Source organism: Myripristis murdjan, chromosome 17, assembly GCF_902150065.1.
Source record: "Myripristis murdjan chromosome 17, fMyrMur1.1, whole genome shotgun sequence".
Lineage (NCBI taxonomy): Eukaryota > Metazoa > Chordata > Actinopteri > Holocentriformes > Holocentridae > Myripristis > Myripristis murdjan.
In genome coordinates this window covers 11,329,393-11,352,537 of record NC_043996.1, presented here as the reverse complement: position 1 = coordinate 11,352,537, position 23,145 = coordinate 11,329,393, and the positions used below count along the sequence as shown (strand labels likewise).

The 23,145-nt window shown below is 40.6% G+C and overlaps 1 protein-coding gene across 2 annotated transcripts in view; it reads left to right on the top strand.

Moving 5' to 3' along the window:
• The first annotated feature begins 4,359 nt into the window (after positions 1-4,359).
• The window catches only part of myripa (myosin VIIA and Rab interacting protein a), a 31,803-nt gene continuing 13,017 nt past the window's right edge, over positions 4,360-23,145 (top strand). For both annotated transcript variants that reach the window (XM_030075063.1, XM_030075062.1), the window contains exons 1-10: positions 4,360-4,589; positions 5,556-5,721; positions 11,058-11,279; positions 14,424-14,560; positions 17,698-17,778; positions 19,412-19,509; positions 20,695-20,775; positions 21,056-21,166; positions 21,537-21,690; positions 21,913-22,487. In XM_030075063.1, coding sequence (XP_029930923.1) covers positions 5,612-5,721; positions 11,058-11,279; positions 14,424-14,560; positions 17,698-17,778; positions 19,412-19,509; positions 20,695-20,775; positions 21,056-21,166; positions 21,537-21,690; positions 21,913-22,487 — 1,569 coding nt within the window. In that variant the 5' untranslated portion in view covers positions 4,360-4,589; positions 5,556-5,611. The remainder of the gene's footprint in view (positions 4,590-5,555; positions 5,722-11,057; positions 11,280-14,423; positions 14,561-17,697; positions 17,779-19,411; positions 19,510-20,694; positions 20,776-21,055; positions 21,167-21,536; positions 21,691-21,912; positions 22,488-23,145) is intronic.

The following is a 23,145-nucleotide window of genomic DNA, read 5'->3' as shown; positions in this document are numbered from 1 at the left end:
TTATATGCTTGCTGCCCAACACTTCTATGTGGAGAATGACAAAGCTGCAGCAAGAGGATGCATGCCAAAACATCTCCGTTCCACACACACACACACACACACACACACACACACACACACTTTGTTTCGCAATGGTCTGATTTAATCTTGATCATGGATGGTGTCAGCATCTCTGACTGGCAGACAACTGGTTCTTTCCTTGTCAGTTCCTCTTTGTCACACATTCAAAAGAATTTATCATTTATTATTGCTCAGAAATGATCAGTGATAAAAAATGATAGATTTATCATTTATCATCGATCAGGAACCATTTCCTGAGCAAACTAGCTAGAAGACCTTAACTCGCTAGCCACCAAAAAAACTTGTTTAGGAAAGGTTAGGAAAAGGTTACTGTGAAGGTTAGTGAAAGATTTGTTGAAATGGTTAAGGTTTGGAAAAGTCAGGGTTAAGGTTACGTATTGTTAGCTACTCTGAAACCAAACACTGCTCTATCTTGGAGTTGAATTCAGGTCAGCTGAGTGAGAGACACATTGACTGACCTGTCCGCCATCCCACCACCCTGCTCACACACACTTTGTCCAATATTAAGTGTCTGCAGTATAAAAGGCTGCAGATTCAGGACCGCCATCCCAGGACCCAGTCTTCAGTGTCGGTAACCGCTGGGTTAAGTTTAGGCAACAAACCTACTTGGTTAAGATTGGGGATGTGTTAGGTTTAGGCATAAAAACAACTTGCTTAAGGGTAGGGAAAGATTAAGTGTAAGCACCAAAACTGGAAAAATGGCCACCGTGTGGGTGACATGCAGGGTCACATCGCCCACTGTCCTAGAAATGCCTGAAACTGCAGCCTCTGGTATTACACATGCTACTCACTGTTTCGCTCCCTTAATACTACACCACAGTGCCATTATTCACAGGACCTCTAGATGTCGCTTTAACATTTAAAATTCTTCTAAAAGACCTACTCCCCGCCATTAAAAATGCCACAACGACTGAAGGTCTGGGTCAGCAAGGCTTTGCTAATCTTGTTCATATAATAATCCCAGTAAAAACTTGAAAAACACCCTTGGAGTAAATTATTCTGTCTGACTCTCTATTTAACCTCGGAAATGTATATGTTAATTGGCAATTTAACTTCTGTGAAGACCAAAGGACACAACACTTCACAAATTCATTCACTGCACAAACAATTTTATTGAGTCTTAGTCACATTGTCAGCACATTGTCAGCAAAAAGATAATATCTTCTTTTGCAAACAGAGCTTTTGTCTTTTATTTCATTTGTCTTCACTTTTCTGTTCCAGTACTGGTCATTTCGTTTAAAAAACTGCAAAAAAAAAAACAACAACAGAAAAATCATTGAGAGAAAGCAGATATAAACATCTTCAGATTCAAAATAAGTGATAATTGGAAGGCTTTTACACATTTGTCCCACAATTTCTGCAGGTACAATGAAAATCCATTAGGAACTGTTCCTTCATTTTTAAGGGGAATGCGTCATACGAGGTGTTTATGTGGCACATGTGCGGTGATGCCGAGCTGGCTGGGTATAACAGCTCCATGACGGACTCTTTGTCAATGAGAAATGCATTAGAGACTGCACTTAAACCTGGAACAGGTGAACAAAGGCAGTGTGATGCCACAGCTCAGCATGTGCACTTTTACCAGAAGAATATCAACAGCTGCACAAGCGTAAAGAGCAGAGGACAGTGAATAAAACACCATCCAGACAGAAATCTGATCATTTAAATGGTGTGATGTAAAATGAATGTGGGATACTTCTGTAGGCCTGTATCTACATTAGCACATACCCTATGGATTTATCACAACTGTACTTCAATGAGCTTGCAAACCTGGCCTATATCATACATAAATTTCCCCTCAACAGCACAGCACTGAGCGCACTGCATAAAAATTTGTTCTTGGGTTGATGATTTATGAGTGAGTGATGGTGAGTGAAAGAGGAGCAGCACATCAGTGCTCACTTACTGCCGGCGAGACCGACGGTATATCCTGGAGGCCTTTTTTTGTGGATGGTGAGCAAGTGAGACAAGGAAGGAGAGAAAGCAATGAATAGTGAAAATCTGTATTAATTCAACACTGAGGAGCAGACCAGTCTAATGACAACATACTAGAGAGAAGACAAATTAACAGCTGTAGAGTGGTTAAAAAAAAACTACTGATGTACACAGCTGGCTGGTACAACAAAATATGGATGAATAGCATCTTATTTTACCCTCTAATTTTGTTGATAACAGTAGAATATGCAAATAATGTCAACTTCAAATTGATTTTTATTTTCAGATGTCATTCCTGGCATTGATGGTTTTCATCATGTGGATAAATCACAATTTCTGTAAATATTTTTAAAAAGTTGGTAAATGATACGGTTTATGTGTGCTTGTTCGGCTTATGATTTTTGAGGGATTTCCTCTTACATTTTAGGGCGCTTTCGGGGAGCTGTGCGTGCAGAGTTATTTGGACGTCGTGAGCGCCCTTTCGTCTGTCTCTTACTTCTTGGATTCTGATAGATTGAAAGAAAGAGAGAGGAGAGAGAAGGAAATATGTCTCAAAAATGGTTGATCAATTTGACAGTGTGTAGCTGACCAGAGTAATGACAGTACAAAAGAATGAACACAAATATTAATACTGCAGGGAGGTTTATGGAACCACTGATTTACAGAAACACTGGTTTATATTAAGGTATGGATTTTAAAAATCCACCACACCTACCAGCAGCAACCTTTCAGTACTATTCAAATTACAGTGTTGAATTTTTGACGGCATATTGTGAAACACACTGCATGATTCTGTAACTGCACTGCAAGTTAGAGGGGGAATTAGCCCAAAGTCAAACTAAACTAGTTCACTCCTCTTACCGGTCTCATGGGTCTCTGAAGACAAGCATGACATCGCTTGTCCACATCAGTGTTCACCTCTGCTGCTTTGTCTGTAAGGATCTGGTGAACCTGAGAAGGAAATGCAATCTTTTATGTAGATTATCAAGCTCTTCCTCTAGATTTACCACCTATTTCTTACAAGGTGATCACAAGAAAGTTCAAACAACAGAAAGTTCTGTGGCTCTTAGCTCTCCTTCACCAGCAGCAGCAGCAGCTTTTGACTTCTGCAGCTCCAAAGTCCAGCGAGTGAAGTCAGAGTGAATCAAGGCCCTTCTCACAGCAGCGCTGAAGCTGCTTGTCGTCAGTGAGCAGAGCCGGATCTGCTTACCAGGTCAGAAGACAGAGGATCATCCTTCACCAGAGCGAGTGTGTGTGTGTCTGGGGAAGTGAAGGCTGTGATGAGCAGACAGGCCTGCAGACACAACAGGGCCAGCTGCACACTTCTGTCCATGGCTGATGTGATGCACTGCAGAGTTTAGCTTGGCTCTTTATACGCTCGCTGCCCAACACTTCTATGTGGAGAATGACAAAGCAGCAGACACACACACACACACACACACACACACACATACACACAAACACACACACACACGCACTTTGTTTCGAAATCATTGGTGTGGCCATCGACTGATTCAGCAAAAACTTGCCAGTATCCCTACAGAGAAGAATATTTCTTAACTTTGAATTTCTAACACATGAAGTCATAACTTGCTACTATACTGTTACTGTGTGGGTATTCAGGGATGGGTGGAGGAATATGTAAGGTACATTGCAAAAATATTTTTTTGTATCGTAAAATTAATTATGTAGAAAAACCACATAGTACTTTCTGGGAAATACAATGCTTAACTGATTAACTGAACCCTAACCCTAACCCTAACTGATTAACAATTGATTAACTGATTGACTGATTGTCTTTTAAACCCCTATATTTACCCCTATATTTATCATCATGCATTACAGGCCTAAACACACATGTATGGTATATAAATTAAGACAGTTTCAAACCGTACATACCCACAATATTACATGTATACATTCTATGTATGGAGAGTGTATAATTTTGTCCATGTGCAAACCAAGCACACCAAACCAAGCACACCACGCACACACACTCACACACTCACACACACACACACACACACACACACACACACACACACACACACACACACACACAGAGATACATTCATCCCTCAGTATGCATCCATTTATATTTATATTAATTGAAATTTGATTATCCTCAAGCAAAATCAGCAAATCATGCATGGATCAAACTACACAGAAGGCTGCTTTTACCCCTTATATGACCATATAATCATAAAATAAACTTGCTTCTCAGGAGCATTTAGCATTCCTCAGTGTGCCCAGCAGAGGTAACAGTGGGCTATCCCAAATGAAAAGTAGCCCCCTGATCCAGGCTGATTGCGCGCTGCGCAGCACTGCCGGCTCTCACTCACCTCAGTCTCACCACACAGTCACACTGCTCGTCAACTGTTTAGATAAAGAAACAATAACCACAACAACAACAACAACAACAGCAACAACAATAACAATAACAACAACCAAAACCGCATCTTGAAGCCCCTCTGTGCCTTTCATGTATTTTGGATTGTATACATACTTAACTTGGTCCAGGCGGTCATTCCTGCTGGGATTTAAACTTGTGAAAGCGACGGACCCGGAGATCGGTGAGTTTTCATGAAAACTACAGTAACCTAAATGAATTCCACTTTAATAAGCTTTATAACGACAGAGATGAACTCTAACGAATATGCTTATTACCTGGCTGTGATATTACTATAATATTCCATTGGATATTATACAATGTGTCATTGATACTGATATACGTGGTGACCTTATTGTAACACTGTATTTTTTTATTATTATTATTTTTAATCTCGTTTAGCAATACTATAGTATGGACTTAAAGTTTATAGCTGTGTGTATTTGTATCCTGTACTGTATTATTAGTTTACTGCAAGAAGGATTATGGGGTTATGTAATTATTTACTACATAAATAGCTGATGATAAACGCTTCTTCTTAGTCGCTCAAAAACAAAACAAAACAAAACAAAACAAAACAAAAATCTTGATTTGATGTCATGGTGGCCTGCAATCACAGTTATCACAGTTAAGGTGGCCATAAAATCTCTAAATCTGAGAGGGAGAAGTTTCAGCTTTTGGAATGCAAATCCACAGAAAATCCTGCTCAGAGTGCCAGATTGAGTTGGCAGGTAAAAAAAAAAAAAGAATGTATTCAGCTTCTGTGTGCATTTTTGAGTGCTGCAGTATCCTGATAGGGTCTTTTCTACCGTAATTTGTTCTATCAGCCAGATGCAGGAAACTTTGAGTCTACTTGTGAAGGGAAAATAACTATGTAATAATATTGCCTTGGCTGTCAAACTAGTGTGCTTTGTGATTGCTTTATGAGTCAAAATGCTAACATTTTCAACAAATATATATCCATGTTTTCAAAAAGCAGTGAAATTTTAGGTAGCGTCAGGCCTATTTTCTTCTTCCTCTCCTCCTCCTTCTTCTTCTTCTTCTTATTATTATATAGCAAGTCAGCATTAAACATGCAGGACATGTTGATTGGGAGCCCTTGTTGTATGGAGATTATGGACAACAGGAAGATTTTTCATTCCCTTGGTAGGTGATTCAAGACAGCTCATTGGTCAGCAAGACTGAGCGACAGTCAAAGCTTCAGCTATGGGCCGGAAGCTGGATCTGTCAGGACTGACAGACAATGAGGCGGAGCACGTCCTGCAGGTGGTGCAGCGGGACATGAGGCTACGCAAGAAAGAGGAGGAGCGCCTCAGGTGAGTTCAGGCCACCTGCATCAATGTGTGTGTGAGTTCATGTTATTGGACCAGTGGTCAGAGAGACTGTCTTGTAACCACACTGCTGTAGGTTGAACCCCATAATGTCCAATACGTCCTTGAGGAGAGTGTGTCCTGTCAGAGCGGCCTTGAGAAAGTGTCTGGACCTCTGGGAGGTCAGTCATACTGGCTGCTTTTAATGACAATAATGACAATAAGTCTTTAATGTCAATAACTACCTGCTACTGTATAACTGTTTTTTTTTTGTCCATATTCACTTAAACAAAGACACACTTGATTATTCTTGACTGCAGCAAAAACTCCCTGTGCTCGTACAAAACTTAATGAGCATCATTATTATCTTGATTGGCCCTATTATAAGAACTACAATAGGGCTAAGGAAAACATTGTAAATATTTGATTTATTTGATAACAGGGTCAGATTTGAAGATATTGCAAAGCTTTTTGCAGCTCCAGACTAAAAGGTGCACCATTCAAAATTCAGAATTGATTTAAGTAAGGACCCATGAGACTCAGCTGAAAAAAAAAAAAAAAAAAAAACGTGGGTGGAGCACGTCATTTACCCGTAAATCAGGCAGATAATGAGAATAATGGACATTCAGCTATCAAATATTGGGTTACATTATTCTTAGTATAACAATTTCCTGTGTAAGCTTTTTGTGTGAAGCTGACATTGCATTCCAGGCATTACTAGAAATTAGTAGAAACCTCCTGTCCCGGCTGTGTGCTCTGAACTTTGCCCTCAAAGCAGTGCACAGGAAGAGACGGCCCTTTCCTGTTGTACTGTGACTCACTTCCTCAGAACGTCTACAGGGTCAACAGAGCCACCCGTGTCTAAGGACTATGTGTGGGAGCTCAGAAACTGAATTTATAATGGTCGGAAACTATTTGTTCACTTGTTGGGCACAAGCAACTATTAAGTGGTTAAGAATAACAGGATTATGTCATTGCCCTTATCTAATGTATGGCTCTTTGCTCAGTTGGGCTGCATCCTGCTCCATGTCCTTCAGTCTCAAAGCTGATCCTTCCCTCACATGGTGTTTTTCCTCTGCCAGTGGCTGGCAATGGCTCAGCTTTAGAAAAACACTGAAATCTGGTCAAGATAACATCGTTTTTTATTATGACTAAGAGGCATTTAATTAATGAGATTTCCCTCAGATTTACAAGAATGCCTTAATGGAGAATTTGGCTCAAGCACAGGTTTTAAAAAAAATATTTCCCAGCTCTGACCATGCATGCAATGTCTTTTGAGCCATTTGGTGTGGTGGCAAATGCGCTCATGAATTGTGGGTTGATGAAAATAAATCATACTAGGTACAGATGCTCATGTATAACTTACTCAAGATATTCTACCTGAATCAACAGCAAATGGAAGGTTCCACGTGACATTGCCCAAAGTGATTAAGTGGAGAGGTTTCTGCTCTAACTTTGCTCTGCGTGTGGCAAACAAGGTGCTTACCAACAGCTAATCTGGTTGTTGTTCGACAAGTATGACTAGCCATGCACTGGCATTTGCTGAAAAATTTTCAAACACATTTAATTTACAATGCTGGTTTGTGAAGCATGCAAGAGGACCATGCTTGTCATGATAAATGATAATTCTGTGAAGGGGATTGCATGAACATGTATGACCATGTGCCATTTTCAGATGTTATCACATCTTTGAGATAAATGCCTCACGATGTTAATGACATTCAGCCCGTGCACCTCTCTGTTCCCTTCCTAGAGGGCAACAGGTTCATACATCCTGCTTGTCAAAGTGTAGAGTTGAAGATCAGAAATGAATACAGATTCATGTTAGGACCACAGTGGTGAATGATGTTGCTGTGTGCAGGAGGCCTGCATATTTCTTATGCTGAGAGCATTTGTCACTTACTTTCAGCTAATGTGGGCTCAATCCTGCTGATGTTGAATTATTTGTGACACTTTCTGTGTCAGATGTCTGTGAAATATCCCAGAGATGAGCAAATGCATTAACAGGCTGCGGATAAATCATTTGCAGCTATTTGCCTCAAGATGGAACTGTTGAGCAGAGTAAAGGCTTCAAAACGTTGGAGGCAGTGAACATTAACTCTATAGTAATGATTTTATGTTATAATGTTAACTACTGGTGATATTAATAACACCCACTTAGTGTGTACATATGCATTATATCTATATGTATTATAATCTATACTTACGGTCACAGGTAATCTGATGTAATCCTCTGTAAATTGGGAGATTACTTAAAGAATGTTCTGTATGCAACATGTCGTCATTGAGGAGTAATGCTGCTTGTACTCCAGTCAGAAATTAGGGTATGCTTTGGCAGGCACACACACATACACACACACACACAGACACACACACACACACTACACACACCAGTGCATACACATACTTGCCTCAACCTCATTGCTTTTGAATAATCAGGAAGCCAAATACTTAGTAAAGTTTTGTTGACACCAAGAAATGAAATTTGTGCAATTCAGTGTCTGCTAAAGGCACAAATGCGCTTGCAGGTATACACACACATTCACATGCACACACTCAGATATGGTGATTATGACATTTCAGAGCTACCAGACCGTGTTTATCTAGTTAGACTTCTCGTGATGAAGAGAACAGGTTCTTGGGAACGAGCCACAGGGGCCAGTTCCCTGCACCTCATCACTTTTGGGACAGCTTGCATGTGTTTCTCCGCAGTGCCACCCACACAGCACAGGCACACACACACACACACACACACACACATACACTGCTTGGCACCCAGTACCTCCGGAGTGCACACACATCCACGCAGAAGCACACGTACAAAAGCATGCGGCGACTCATGGCTGATTGAGACACGGAGTGTGTGGAAGTGAAGTCGTGCTCAGCTCATTGCCAAGGAACAGGCTTTTGTCAGGATTATTCCAGCTGACACAGCTCAAATCACTCCCCCTCTTGTTCTCTCTTTGCCCGCGGCTAGAAAACCCCTTTAGACCTGGGTGTGTGAGGGCAGTGCTGCATATACAGTGAGTGCAGTTCAACACATATCATGTGTGATGATAAGTGTACAGAATACACACACACACACACACACACAGAGAGAGAGAGAGAGAGAGAGAGAGAGAGAGAGAGAGAGAATGAGTGTGTTTGTGTGTGTACCTCCTATGTCTTATGTCACGTTCTGCTGTGTCATGTTGTGCTGTTCATTTATGTTGTGTTATGTTATGATGTGATAGCATATGTTATGTCACCTTATGTTACATCAGTGTCGTTCTGCTACATTGTGTTTTGGTGTATATTATGTTACGTTACTAATGTTGTTATGCCTTGTGATGTTGTGTTATGTTGTTATGTTGTTACATTGCAGTTTGTAATGTGATGAAATTTTATTTTTTTGTTACTTTGCAATATGTTAAGCACCGCTATGCTAGGTTATGTTAGGTACCATGTCCCATAGCGTTTTGTTATGTTGTTTTGTTATGTTGTGTTATGAGAACATAACACGCTATGCTACGTTACATTACGCGTTACGTGAGGTGGGGTTACGTTTGTTACATTCTGTCCCGTAGCGTTTTGTCATGTCATGTTATGTTATGTTATGTTATATTTTGTTATATTATGGCATATTGTGTTATGTAGTTACAGTACATGCAATGTCATGTAATGCTATTGTACATTATTCTACATTACATTGTGCTACATTATGTTATGCTACATTAGTTACATTATGTTACATAATGTTTTATTGCGTTATGCATTATGTTACCTTAGTGTGTGCATGTGTGTGTGTGTGTATGTGTCTGTGCATGCATGAATGTGCATGTTTGTTTTGTGTTATTTATGGAGCTGCAGTAATGGAGCTGCAGCTGTAGTGAGAAGGCAGCAGCACTCTGACTGAGCTCTCTCTGTGTCAGACAGAGGCATTCAAGGACCACAGTTTTTACATTTATAGATTAATATTTATAGAAAACACCATCTACAAGTCAGTGCTGTTAGAAAGCTCTTTGGGCCATTGTTGAGGAAATTTGGCTTTTAAAAAAGGCACTTCTGGGTCATATGGTGCCTTTCAGTTTTGCTTCTACATTTTGAATTAGTGACGCTGAAATGAAAATAAGCTCGAAACACGATACTGGACAGCTAGTCTTTTGTCTCTCTTTCTCTTTTTTCTGCCAGGCCATACCTAATCACTTTTAAATGATTCATCTATAGTCTTGTAGTGTTTGGAGTGTTTATAGTGTTTGAGAGGCAGGCTGATGTGTGTATGTGAACATTTGACATATTTTGCTTGAAATCTGTTAAAAATGTTTTGGTCTCTTTATTAATCGTTATTTATTGTGCTATTTTCTCTTTAGAATATTAGAGGGCCATGGGAGTGTTACTATCTTGACACTGCTGAAATGTTTTGGGGAAAGGAATATGCATTTTTGCATTCCAAGAGAAACATCGATAACCTTCGGTAACTTTTGGGCATTCGGTTAAAGTATCATTGCACTTGTGGTGTGTTGCACAGGATAAGATTGTCTGATGAATAAAAAAAAATGTAAAATGGATAAATAAAAACATAAATGTGAAAAACAGACTGCCATCAGTGGGAAAACACTGTTGTTTTCCTCAACTGCTGTTGAGAAAAACACAGTAATGAATTATTCACAGCCTCCTCCTTTAACCTTTACATACGTAAAACACACAGCAGTCAAATGAATGGGGAATGATGGATGCATAAGTCTTTAATATTTAATCGCTCATTTATAAATGGATGGATATAATTTCTCTTCCATAATGCAGTCACTGCTGTCGATCAAAATTCTTCAAGGGAGGTATTGCCTGCATTTTTTAATTAATTGTTTGTCTTTTATTGCTGTTTAGACAATGATGAAATGACCATCTCTGTAAAACCAATTTATTTTCAATTCCATTTCCATCAAAGGCCGACAGAGGATCAGCGTGAGAGGGCAATCCTAAATACATAAAACAGGGATTGGTTCTGGTTGTGTGTGTGTGTGTATGTGTGTGTGTGTGTGTGTGTGTGTGTGTGTCCTTATACTCATCCTATTTGACACAGTAACCCTCCAGTTTTTTCTAAGGTGATTAGCTATGACTTCCCTTTCTCATTCAACACAGTGTCTCTCAGAAACACACACACATACACAAACTCATGCCAAATCTCAGTCTCACTGTCTCTCTCCTCGCCTCTTTCCCTCTCTTTTCAGTGCCATCTCAACTTCTCTTTCTTTCCATCCCTCCCTCCCTCTCCTCCCTCCCTCTTTCATCCTCTCAACCCTTCTTCCTCCCTCCTCTCCCTCTCCCCCTGCCTCTCCATCTCTCCCTCTCCTCCCTCCCCACAGTGAGCTGAAGCAGGAGCTGGATGAGGAGGGCAGTCGCTGCCTCCTGCTGTCACGTCAGAGTCGCTTCAACCAGCGCTGTTGCATCCGCTGCTGCGCGCCCTTCACTTTCCTGCTCAACCCCAAGCGCCAGTGCCGGGACTGCCGCTACAACGTGTGCAAGGCCTGCCGTGTTTACAACAAGCGGGACAAAGCCTGGCTCTGCTCCGCCTGCCAGAAGAGCAGGTAAGGTGGGAGGATGATGCATGCAAGACAGAGGAGTTGGTGGCTGAGGTGTTTCTGGAGGGTGTGTGGCTGTGGGTCATGTGTGGTGGGGAGTTGTGGGGTGTGTGTGTGTAGGTGTTCTTGCTTGCCTGTGTATAGCCAAGTACTGGGAGAGACAGTGACATTGGCTAAAGAAGACATGTGCTTACTGTGTAAAATATACAATTTAGCAGCAGACATCCAGTATGACACCTTAGAAGAAAGTCTGGCACAGGTTAAGACCTCTGTCCAAACAGCATGGGAAAGAGAAAGAGAACAAGACAGGAAGAAATATATTTTGTAAATAAAAGAGCCTAGTCATGACATGTTGTGTTGAATGTAGTCCCTCAGTTTCACGTCATTAAAACTTAGAAAGTGTTATGATTTCCATTCACAGAAACAGATTAGGCCATACTGTATGATGTATTTCACAAATTTCTGTTGTTGTGGAAAAATTCCGATTTTGGTGATTTTGATATTTTAATTTTACTGGAAGGATTACATTCTCTTCTGTGCATTGAGACAGAGTTCTGATCTCTTCAGCTTATGAAACACTTTCAAAACCTCAAGGGATGAATTCAAAAAAGCACAGAGGTCACGCTGAGATCAAGACTCTTCTGTCTTAACGGTGATTATATATGTAATATGTATACATATATATGTGTGTGTGTATATATAGGGCCTTCAAGAGTTTTGTACAGAGGAAATTTTAGGATTTAAAATATATTGTGGAATACTTAACAGTTAATTCCATTCTGCAAAAGATTTTATGACATCTCAAAATTTGTTCTACTATATTTACTGTTTTAATATCAAGTTTTACTTTCTTCTCAGCTATCATTACATTGTGTCAGTTTGGAAAGGCAGTCTGGCTTTTGTTGCTCCAGGAGACAGTGTTGGCAGGTGACTTGAAACTTAAACTTTACTTTGACGGTTTCCTATCATTTGTCTGCTCAGTCTGTCTCTCTGGGGAGGCACCTAAAGATGTGTGACACGTGCGGCCTGTGTCACCTCCGCCTGCTGTGCCAGCACAGACACGTACTCTCACACCTCACTTCACGGCAAGTCGCCATCGCAGCAAACAGATGGTCTCACATTAATGGCCTTGAAAAATGAATCTTTGCAATATCTAACACATTGAATTTCTAAACCTCCCTCGTGTGCAGAGGCCAGGTGTGCACCCTTTTGTAGGATATCTTTGATAAGAAGTTCATTTCAGTTGAATCCATTTGCAGTATGATTAAACAATGTGTAGGTAAACAATGTAGGTAAACAATGTGCGTATGTTTAATCGGTTCAAAGTGATAGTCTGAGCTCTTATAGTGGTATGTGCTACTCCATACAAGTGTAATAAATCCTTCAAATCTGATCCCACAGCTCTTTTCCAGCCCTGTTGCTTGCTAACTGGTGGAACTATTTTGTTTCAACAGATTCACGTACAGGCGGGTGTGAACAAACAGAGAGCGCTGAGGGGAGCTGTTGCATAGTGACACATAAAAAAAAGTAGTTTCACCAGTTAACGAACAAGAGGTTTGGAACATCGGTTGTGTTCATAAAATGTTTTCAGCTTTGGGTCGCTGCTTGAAATCGTGTTGTTTGCTGGGCGAGATGCACTTTGTTTATTCTTTTCAGAGAGGAACACACCCAGTTCTCCTAAGTGTTCTTCTCTCTCTCCTGGGACCCCAGTACAATGGGACTGGATAGTATTCTTTTGTGGAGCTCAAACTCAAAGTTTTACGGGTGAAAAACTCAATGTTTTTTTCAAAAACCTGACATAATCCTCAGCCTTTGGGGTGAAGAGCTTCATTGAGAACTTTTTACTTGCTTAAGAACACCCTGAATTCGCACTCCTTAGAGATCTTTTTTGTATTTTCAATGAACTGCTCCTTTAAGACCATGGAACCATATTCAAAGAAAGAAAGAAAGAAAGAAAGAAAGAAAGAAAGAAAGAAAGAAAGAACTATGTAATTATTACATACTATAATTGTGACCCCGATTTATAGGGTTAGATAACAAGCAGTGTAACAACAGCACATAACCACTCTGTCATAGCTGTAGGATATACAGATTTTTTTTTTATCTCCTCTCTTACCTCTGGATCAGTCTCCTTGCAAAGTTATTCTTATCATTTTACAGAGCAGAATAACAGGCCAGATAAATCAAATCAACATGACAAACTAAATATTAATCAGTGAATGTGGGACTATTGTATACTCTGCTGGTGGATTTTTCTTTTTCCACTCAGCCTCTTTGAGTGATGTCTTTGAGAATCTATGAGTTAGCTTTCCCTCTGTTTCTTCCTTGTTATCATTTGAAGACACTGTATCTATTCTTCTTCTCTCTTCATCCTTCATCCTTTCTCACTGTCATTGCTCTGTCTCCACCAATGTTAATTATTTAACCCAGAGCTCAGTGGTAAACCACAGGATGATACTGGGCAAGCACTCTCAAGTCACTCCTATAATTCCCAGAGGGGAGGACATGTACAGTGAGTCTAAACTGATGCAGAGAGATGTCAGGAAAGTGAATCATATGTGAAAGGCAAATGGCAGGCAGCCAAGGTGACTTCAGGATAACAAGGGACACTCTTAATACATGCTGGTTTACAGCCCGCAGGCAGGATCTGCAGGTTGTAAACAAATTTAATTTAATTAATTGAATATTCACTCCTATGGCCTGTATAGGTTCATCTCAGTACACAACAACTAAAACAACAAAACATCCTCAACCAAAAAGGTGAAGTCCGGTGAAAATACAGAATTTGCTCCTTGAGATTATTATTACCATCATGAATGTATTAATGACCATGATATACTGCGTTCTGTGTCTTTTAACACATGGACCTGTAGTAGCTTAGAAAGTGTTGTTTTCTGGGAAAGCATCCTGTATAATCCTGAAAAATGGGCCATTGTAGGCCATAACATGTATATTGTGGAATGGTGTGTAATACCTGAGGACTGTCAGCAAATGATCAGCATATGATGTTGCTATATAGCAGGCGATGATGGCCTCACTCACTAAAACATTTTTAAGTTGAGGGCCGAGGTAGTTGCCACTTACTGCAGAACTACTTTACAATGTCTAAGCAGCTGTTGACATCTGCTAAACTCTCTCTCTCTCTCTCAGGCTGTTGAAGACTCAGTCACTGGAGTGGTTCTACACGAATGTGAGGAGCCGCTTCAAGAGGTTTGGCAGCGCCAAAGTGCTGAAGACTCTTTACAAGAAGCACTTGGCGGAGCACGGTGCTCTCACAGAGCTTACTGGTAAACCCATACATTTAAGTAATGATACTACTGAAACCAATTATTATTAGTCCTGTCAGCAGTACTGGACACTTTGTACTATGTTGTAGATTTTATTCTAACATTTGGTTGACATTATACCTATCTGATGATAACGTTTCAAAACACAGCAAAGAACAAGCAACAAATAAAGCCTAGGGATCAACCATTCACTTTTGAGGCTGTCTAAGTGTCAGGGAAAATAAATTGAGTACATGCCAGCTACTTCAGACATTTGAAAGAGCAAAATATATTTTTGTTCAGGTCAGATCTTTGGTATAAGCCTGATGCTGTATGAAAAACACGATATAATTTATTTCCTTTAGGGCAGAAATGTAAAATGTGCAGTGTGGAGGGAATGGAGATAGGTGTATGTATCAGCAGATCTACAGTAGGGGCTTGATTTTTTTTTGTGTGTACATGCACTTGCATGTTCGTATGTGTGCATCTACAGGGTATTTGTTGTATTATCACCCCAAGCAGTGGAGGGAGAGATGATAGGATGCGGGCGAAACAGGATTAAGCTCTCTGCTGGCTTTCATCTCACATAACTTCAGCAGATTACACCGACTGCTGCCTGACTCGCAAAGTATTAATGTTTGTTTGGTTCCTCCGTATCATCACTTAGCAGGGAATGTGAGAGTGCAAGCTGATGCATTTGTGTTTATGTGTGCATATGCGCTTGTACAGTTCATGCATATAAATTTGTATCTGCAAAACGTATGCAAAACAAGTGGCATATGAATCTTATCAGTGCTGCTGCAGAAAATTGCAATTTTTTACAGTCAGGGTAATTTATTTTTGTTTGGCTTGACTTGAAACCTGTCGGTCTGTAAGAAAATATGCATTGTTGTCTTCATTCCTGGAAAACCGGTGATTATTTTTTCAAGAGGTCTATTTGCAGCATCTATCCCAAAGCAGTCTTGTGTAGGTCAACATGTAGATTGTGGCACAAATACCAGGGCCAGGGGTTCCAGTGGAGCCACCCATGCTGAAAATGTCTCAGAGGTACCTTATGTCTAGCCAGGGACAGTGAGGTAAAGGCAACGGCCGATAGTTCAAAACGTGTGATCTGATTGAGCAGACAAGGGATTTCAGAGAATTATGCATGTTTTGCGGAGGAGAAGTTGCTGGCCTCAGATAATGCACCGCCGCACAAGCTGTGACCCCAGTGGGAGGAGGACTGATGTGGGCTGGCATCAGACCATTGCTCATCGTCTCATTCTGTTTTTGCCAGCTCGGTCTCCTTCTAACATGCGTATACTCCCAGCAGCCACCATATTGTACATTTTGTTTAGAACTGGCCAAATCCGATGTGCATGTTCTGACTCATGAAACGACTCGGCAGTATTACTTTGCATAAGAACAATGTGAGCTGCACGAATAGCAGCAGAATTAATAGAGTTGACATTTGAGAACTTAAAGCTGTGGGCGTAGTCGGCATTTTGTGTAAAATGTGTGCAACAGTGCAACATTTCCCTTCAAGACTCCAGCACGGCCCAGTGACTCAGCAGCACTCTGAGACATTCCCCTCTAAATACCATGCAAAATAACTAAGATACCACGATACCATGAAATTAGAAAATGAATATTTATATTATTAGCAGTGATAATAAATCTAAAACAACTTTTTTTATATCATTTTTGAGTGTGCCATGTGTGCTCTGCTACCTTATATGTGTTTTTTTTCCCCTTGAGTGTTTTGAGTGAAAATTCAAATCCATCAAAAATGCTTTAAGTGCTACCACTGCAACTTGTATTTCAGAATCAACTTGCCATCACACCGTGTGCGCTTACAAAACAAATAATGGTGCATGTGGATGTGTTATTCTACTCGGCATCGTGCATTGTGTGTATCCGTGTCAAGTCCACCTTCCCGAGAGGTTTGTGGTGATTTCTGAGTTACTGTGACCTTAAGCTGCTGTGGTAGTGGCAGTGGTGTCGGTCACAAGGGCTTTTCATGTCCCTGCATTGGAGGCAAATGTATCCTGACTCATTACACGTCACTGCTGGCAACACAGCTGTTCTCACACATACACACACACACACACACACAAACTCTCACGTCACTCTAGTGAACTATCTCTGTGAATCATTTGGTGGAGAAAGAGCTCTCAGATCAAAGTGAAGTTCACTCTGGATTTTCACAATAATCTAGCTCATATCACTTGGATTACGTCCTATCTTTGCCCCTTAAAATGATTGGAAGTGACCCCATGCGCTCCACCCTGTCAGCTTCTGAACGACCCGGGCCTGCCGCTGTGCACGGATCAGGTCCCGCAGTAATACCACACACGAGACTGCTCTAATGCACTTGCATAACGACAAACGGCAGCATTGTTGCGTGAATATTTACATGACGTGGAAAAGAGCTCAGGGCTCGGGGGAGGGAGGGGAATTTTGTCTATGACTGTGCTCTACTGCAAATACCTGAGGCTGGAAGCAGGGATCTGCTCAGTCACCAAATCTTAAGTACACATTTAAAATCTCAAGCTGTGTTTTTCAGTCATGAACCACATATTTTGTGGCAGTCATTCTTATTTGGGATATACATGTGTCACTAATAGTCTGTGTTGTTAAAATAATATTTATAGACACTTAATAGCAGTGATGGTAGAGGTTTTCCAGTACTGTACTTCACTTCAGTATTTATGAAAGAAATCATAACAGTGCTGAACTTTACTATATCCTGCTTGCCATGGCATTTTCTATTGTATTTTTATAGTAATAGTTGTTAACCATTAAATGCAGAGGATACCACATGTTACAGGAGTTACATAAACACACAATAATGACCAAATTTCACGTTGCTGCACCCCAGCCTTTTATTTGTCTTTCTCTCCTGTCTTGGTTTCAGTTTGACTTTGCAGTTTGTCTACATGAATGCCTTTTCTTTCTAATTCACAACTAAGTTTCAGGATGAGAAATTCATTCCACATACTGTATCTGTCTTTTTGGAGATTCACAACACAGAAAATAACTATGAAAAACAACACAGGCTTAAATCTGAATTAGGGTGTCAAAGTAACTGTTTGCCTGTATGACTCAGCCTCCATAGCTGATGTATAATGGGGAAGCCAGCCTTGTCTACATCTGTCTGTTTGTTTTTGTGTGTGCAGAGGGCAGCGCCTACGAGGACAGCATCTGCAATGAAGGCAGCGTCTGTGGGAGCGACTCAGCCTTTTACAGACAAAGTGAAGGTGCATACATATTTAATAGTCCTGGGTATTTCCCTTCTCCTTGTTTTGACTGAACACCTGCTTTTGTAAAGCAAGTTGTAAACTCTTAACTCTTGAAAGTATTGTTATACATTTACATTGTTAGGTAGAGCAGTATCACCAACAGAAGTATAAGCAGGCGTAGCACAGTAGAAGTGATAATAGTGATAGTAGTGGTACAAGTAGTAGTGTAACTTTGCTTTGAGAGGTACTATACAAACACGTATAGGGGAAATATCATTTGTGGTAGTGGTAGTAATTGCAGCAGTAACAGTATACAGATTGGTAGTAGTAGTTGTAGTAGTGGAAGAGGTGGAAGAAACTAATTACATTTACTCTCGTTACTGTAATTGTGTAGCTTTTTGTGTACTTGTACTTTAAAAAAAATATTTTTTAAAGTTTTTACGCAAGAAGTATTACCCTTCATTACATTTTAAATAAGATCCATTACAGAGAACAAATGATCAATGACAGATTGTGAAACCTTTCACATCTTTTTGTCATTTCCAAATTTCCATGAAAAGGTGCATGATGAAAAATTACAGATGGTCGATGGATGGATGAGTTTATTCCACCTTTGTCAATTGAGTCTACAAGGTCTTCACTTCAGTCTACCCTCAGCAATTTGGCGCAATGCACCTTTAAATGAATCTAGTTTGAACCTTGCACTCTCTTCCTTTTATGACTGCATAGAAAAGATCACACCTAACACAGTTACTGTTTTAACTTAAGTAAAATATCAGCAAAGTAACAGTACTAAGCAATTTGTAGTAGTCTTTCCACCACTAAGCTGTAGTAGCAGAAGTAGTAGTAGTGACAGTACTTGCAGTTGTAGTAGTGACTAATATTAGGTATTAATAATGACAGTAGTAGTACTAGTTAAGAATGTGACACACATACTGTAGAGCTGATACTGCTACAGCTTAACTCTGGTTCCAGAAGAAAATCACTGTCACTGATCCCCGGAGGCTATACTACTTTAGTGCAAAGCATTTTTCTGCTGATCTTCTCTCGCTCTAGAAGCTTTAAAAAAAAAAAAAAAAACCCTCTGGATCATTGTAATCCTCTCGTGAATCCATGAACTCCCATTTGTTCCTGCCTGGTCCTCAATACAGGGCTCATGAACGATTAAGCAGCTGCAGAAAGGAGCAGTTAAAGGGCCTAGGTGGTAATCTCGCGGGTCAGGTGCTGCTTGCATCCCAACCAGCTGTGCAAGTCTCTTCTGCTCCGTTGCATGCTGCCTCTGTCCCTGCATGTGTGTGTCTCTGTGTCTCCCTGCACTCATTTCTCCCTCTCCTCCCAGCTCACTGCACTAACAGGATGAGTGACTGCGACCATGAATGAAAGACTGCAGCAATATGACGGCAATATCCCTTCCTGTAGTGCCTTGGCAACATGCAAGAGGCAATGAAATCAGATTACAATTTCAGGGGTTGAAAATAGCCTTAAATTGAACAGGATGTTATTCCAGCATTCCTATTTTACTTAATTGCAAGAATCATGGTACATCTAGAGGTGCTAAAACAGGCAGATGGATGAACAGTACAAAATGGATAAATGAGTGGATGGATGGATATACAGATAAATAACTGCAGAGATGATGTTTCCCTGTCAGAGCACAGTATGGCAGAGACGCTCTCCGTGGCATTGCGGGTGGCAGGGGAGGCCATAGATGAAGCCATTTCCAAGGCGGAGTTTGACACCACCAATCAGGTAATTCATGTTATCCATTTCTCCAAAACACACTGTTCATAAAATCCTCTTCTGCCAATGTTGTCTGATAGTTTGGCTGTCTGTGTTACGGCCTGTCTGCTATGTTAGTATTTTGGGTTTCAAATGTAATTTTTTTTTTTTTTAACAAAACTGCAAACACCCTTCTGGTAAATAGCATGAAATGAAGGCTGATTTTCAGAAAATCCCCATTGTAACAAATCATTTAATCTCATATTCAGTGTTAAAATGTCACATGAGATAGTCCCACTTGTTTCTAGTGCAGTTTCCCTTCTTTCAGAAAGGATTCTGGAAACAGGTGTATATTGAAACACAACAGAGTAAGGCAGATCTGCCCACTAGTTTAAAAAAATGGCACTTGATTCAAATAAAATCTGGAAACAAATTGATTAGCATTGGAAACAAGTGGGGTTATCTCTTCCTATTGGTGGAAGAAAAGCAAGATTTTTGCAGTGAACATAATAAATGATTTGTTTAGATGGATATTTTTTTGCAGTACAGATGTGTAAACATGACAGGATTTTACCATTTATTGGTCTGCCATTTCTGCGTTTTGAGAAAGATAGTATATATTTCAATAGTATATATTTTATTCTTCAAATTTATTCTGTCCTGACTATTATAAACTGTAAAGATTAGCAGTATTTCAAAGCAGCATGCGAAGAAATGGACCTTGTGAGGCTCACATGAGAAATGTTTTGCACCACGACAGGCCTTTTTCACAGCAGCCATGTTGACATAGGTGTTTCTAATGACATTAATTAACCTTTTGTTACATCTAAGTGTAGCGGAGCCTTTGCAGTGAAGCAGTGCTTAATTAATGTCATTAGCTGTGCTGTATCATGTCAAAATGACTGCTGTGAAAAAGGTCAGTATTGATCTCTGACACTCGTGTCCTGGTGTCTTGATTCATATTCCAGTATTTTCCAAAGGTGTCTACTCCACCGGCCTGTTAGTACCTACCTCACTCCCATAATAGATATTTTGTAATTTCAAGATTTTTTTAAATTTTTTTTAAATTTTTTTTTTTTTTATGATTTTATACTTTCCAAAACACTTACTTCTCTCTAATCTGGCATACATTCAGAGGAATAAGCATCTTATAGTGTGTGTGTCTGTGAATAGCTATCTTATTTGCATGTTTATTTGTTATTATTTATCCACTAGGAGAAGCAGAATGAGGCGCACTATCTCCGCCAGCACAGAGGAGAGCTCATTGAGGAGCTGGCCAAAACTATTGTGCAAAAAGTAAGTCATGGCAATACATTTTGGTGTCAGAGCTGCCGACACTCTGTTGGCTCATAATTGTTTCATTCTAAGATATGCAGAGATCTTTTCGATGTGTGTAATTAGGGTGATTTATTTTGTGCAAACACTCCAAAGGAGGTGTTTCCAAAACCGTTATGCTACACATACACACACATATAGAGCCATTAATTTGCCCTCAAACAGGGGAATGAACTGATTGCATGTTCTGACATGGAGTCAGAGCCACATGCAGTACTAATCCTGTCTCTGGGCATGTCAGATCATCAGCAGGAGGAAATCCTTGGCTGAAATGAAGCCAGAATATCACCAAGACTGGATCCTTGACCGCATTCCTCCCTGTAGCTCCTTAAACCACGAAGCCAGCCTCTGGGTAAAAACACACATCACAGAAACACTTCATCAGATGCATCAAGAAATGCACAGAATTTGTTTGTAAGAAGTGATGGCGAGCAGGACGTTGTGTTTATGTGTGTGTAAATCTTGTCTACTGCACTACAGAGTCCCTGATCTGCAAACTGGAATATGCTGACCTCTATTGGTTAGATATGAGAATGGTTTTATTCAGCCTGACCACACACAAGATAACACCCACAGTTATGACCACAGTGGTGGCTCCAACAGATCACTGTGACCCATATTGATAAAATTAACAATTTTACAGCTTCAACAAATTTCTTTATTTGTTTTCTTTGTCAGTTTTCAACAATTTTCATTTGTTCTTATTGTTTTTATTGTTTTAGAGGTCTCGCTCTGCCTTCTCCCTACTGGACAATGACCTTCCAAATCTGAACTGTGGGGTTTCCCAGAACCCAGAGCCTCTGCAGGGGCTGAAGAAGGAAGGCGGGTCATCTGCCTTGTCTACGTGGAGGAGCGTAGACCGGCTAGATAACGCTAGTGAGATCTTTTTGCTTATTGCCGTAAATACGTACTTATGTATGTTCGTACAATTCCAAAATGATTACTGATAGAAATATTCACATTTGGTGAAAGTCTACGTGCATTTGTTTTTTGATTTCTTTTTTTTTTCCTGTTCGCTGTTCGTTTCCTTGTGTGTGTGTGTGTGTGTGTGTGTGTGTGTGTGTGTGTGTGTGTGTGTGTGTGTGTGTGTGTCTTCAGTGCTCAAGAGCCCAGATGGGAACTGGATTGCCCTGCAGAGTGCCCAGCTGTCACGTCCCAGCCTGTTGACCAAAAGGAAGAGCCTGGTCTACAGCGCCTTGGAGAAAGAGTCTGGGGTGGTCTCTGCCTACGAAGGTATGGGCTCCGACAATGAGGGTAAGTCCGAGCCCGACAACCCCTGGGGTGCTGCCCTGCTGGAGTTCCAGAGGAAAATGGCCGACTCCAACTTCAACCTCCAGGATTCACAGGATGTCACATCCTGCCACAGTGACGAAGCCGAGCCTATGATCCCCTCACCTCCGACAGGACACCATGACAGCATAGATGACCTCTTATCAGACTCTGAGGTGGACTTGAAGCCTAATAAGCCCCTACTGGCTCTTTATAAGAAGAGAATACCCCAAGAGATCAGAAGGCCTACCTCATCTTGTCGGACCAGTATCATTGATGTGAACTTTAACCCGGAAGAACCAGGAGAGAAGAACAGTGAGGCTGTGGAACTGGAGGTGGGAAAAGTCAGGAGACTGCGGAAGACAAGAAGAAATAAAAAGGAGAAAGTGCCAGCTTCGTATTTGGTAAGAACAACAGAGGGTAGGAGCAAAAGACACAAGACACAAGGCAAGGCAGAAGAAAACACAACACAACACAACAATTCACAGCAGAAAATGCCAGAGATGAGAGCACACTTCACTTCCCTTGACTTGCAGGTGCAAACAGCAATCAGATGCAGCAGAAGAGAAAAAAGAATGATGAAGAAATGAAGAAAGCTAATTGGGTTTATATAAATGTAAGGCCACACAGTGTCCTGTGCACATGGATTGTAAAAAAACTATTCACCATTGCAACAGTTTCAGTCTGCAGATATTGATGACCTTTGAAACAAGCAGTTTGATGCTTTGCAAGTTGTCCCCTTATCATTCTGTACCTCCAGATGGAGGAAGGAGAGGAAGTGACAATGTGCAAAGCTCATCTACACTGTTGTCTGTTCTCATTGTCATGATCATTATCACTTTTATGGGGGAAGGTAGCGTATGCAGAAATGTGTGCTGACTCATAAGCAGAGAATATAGAGCAAACAAATGTCATATAGTTTAGTGCAGAGGATAAGAATGAAAAAAGAGATATAGAGCCGTGGTTATAAATATTGCAGGGATCTTGTTTCATCACCCTCCTTGCTGGTGGAGGCTGCGATGCTTTGGTACAAAGCTGTGTACAGTATAATGCTGCCTAAAT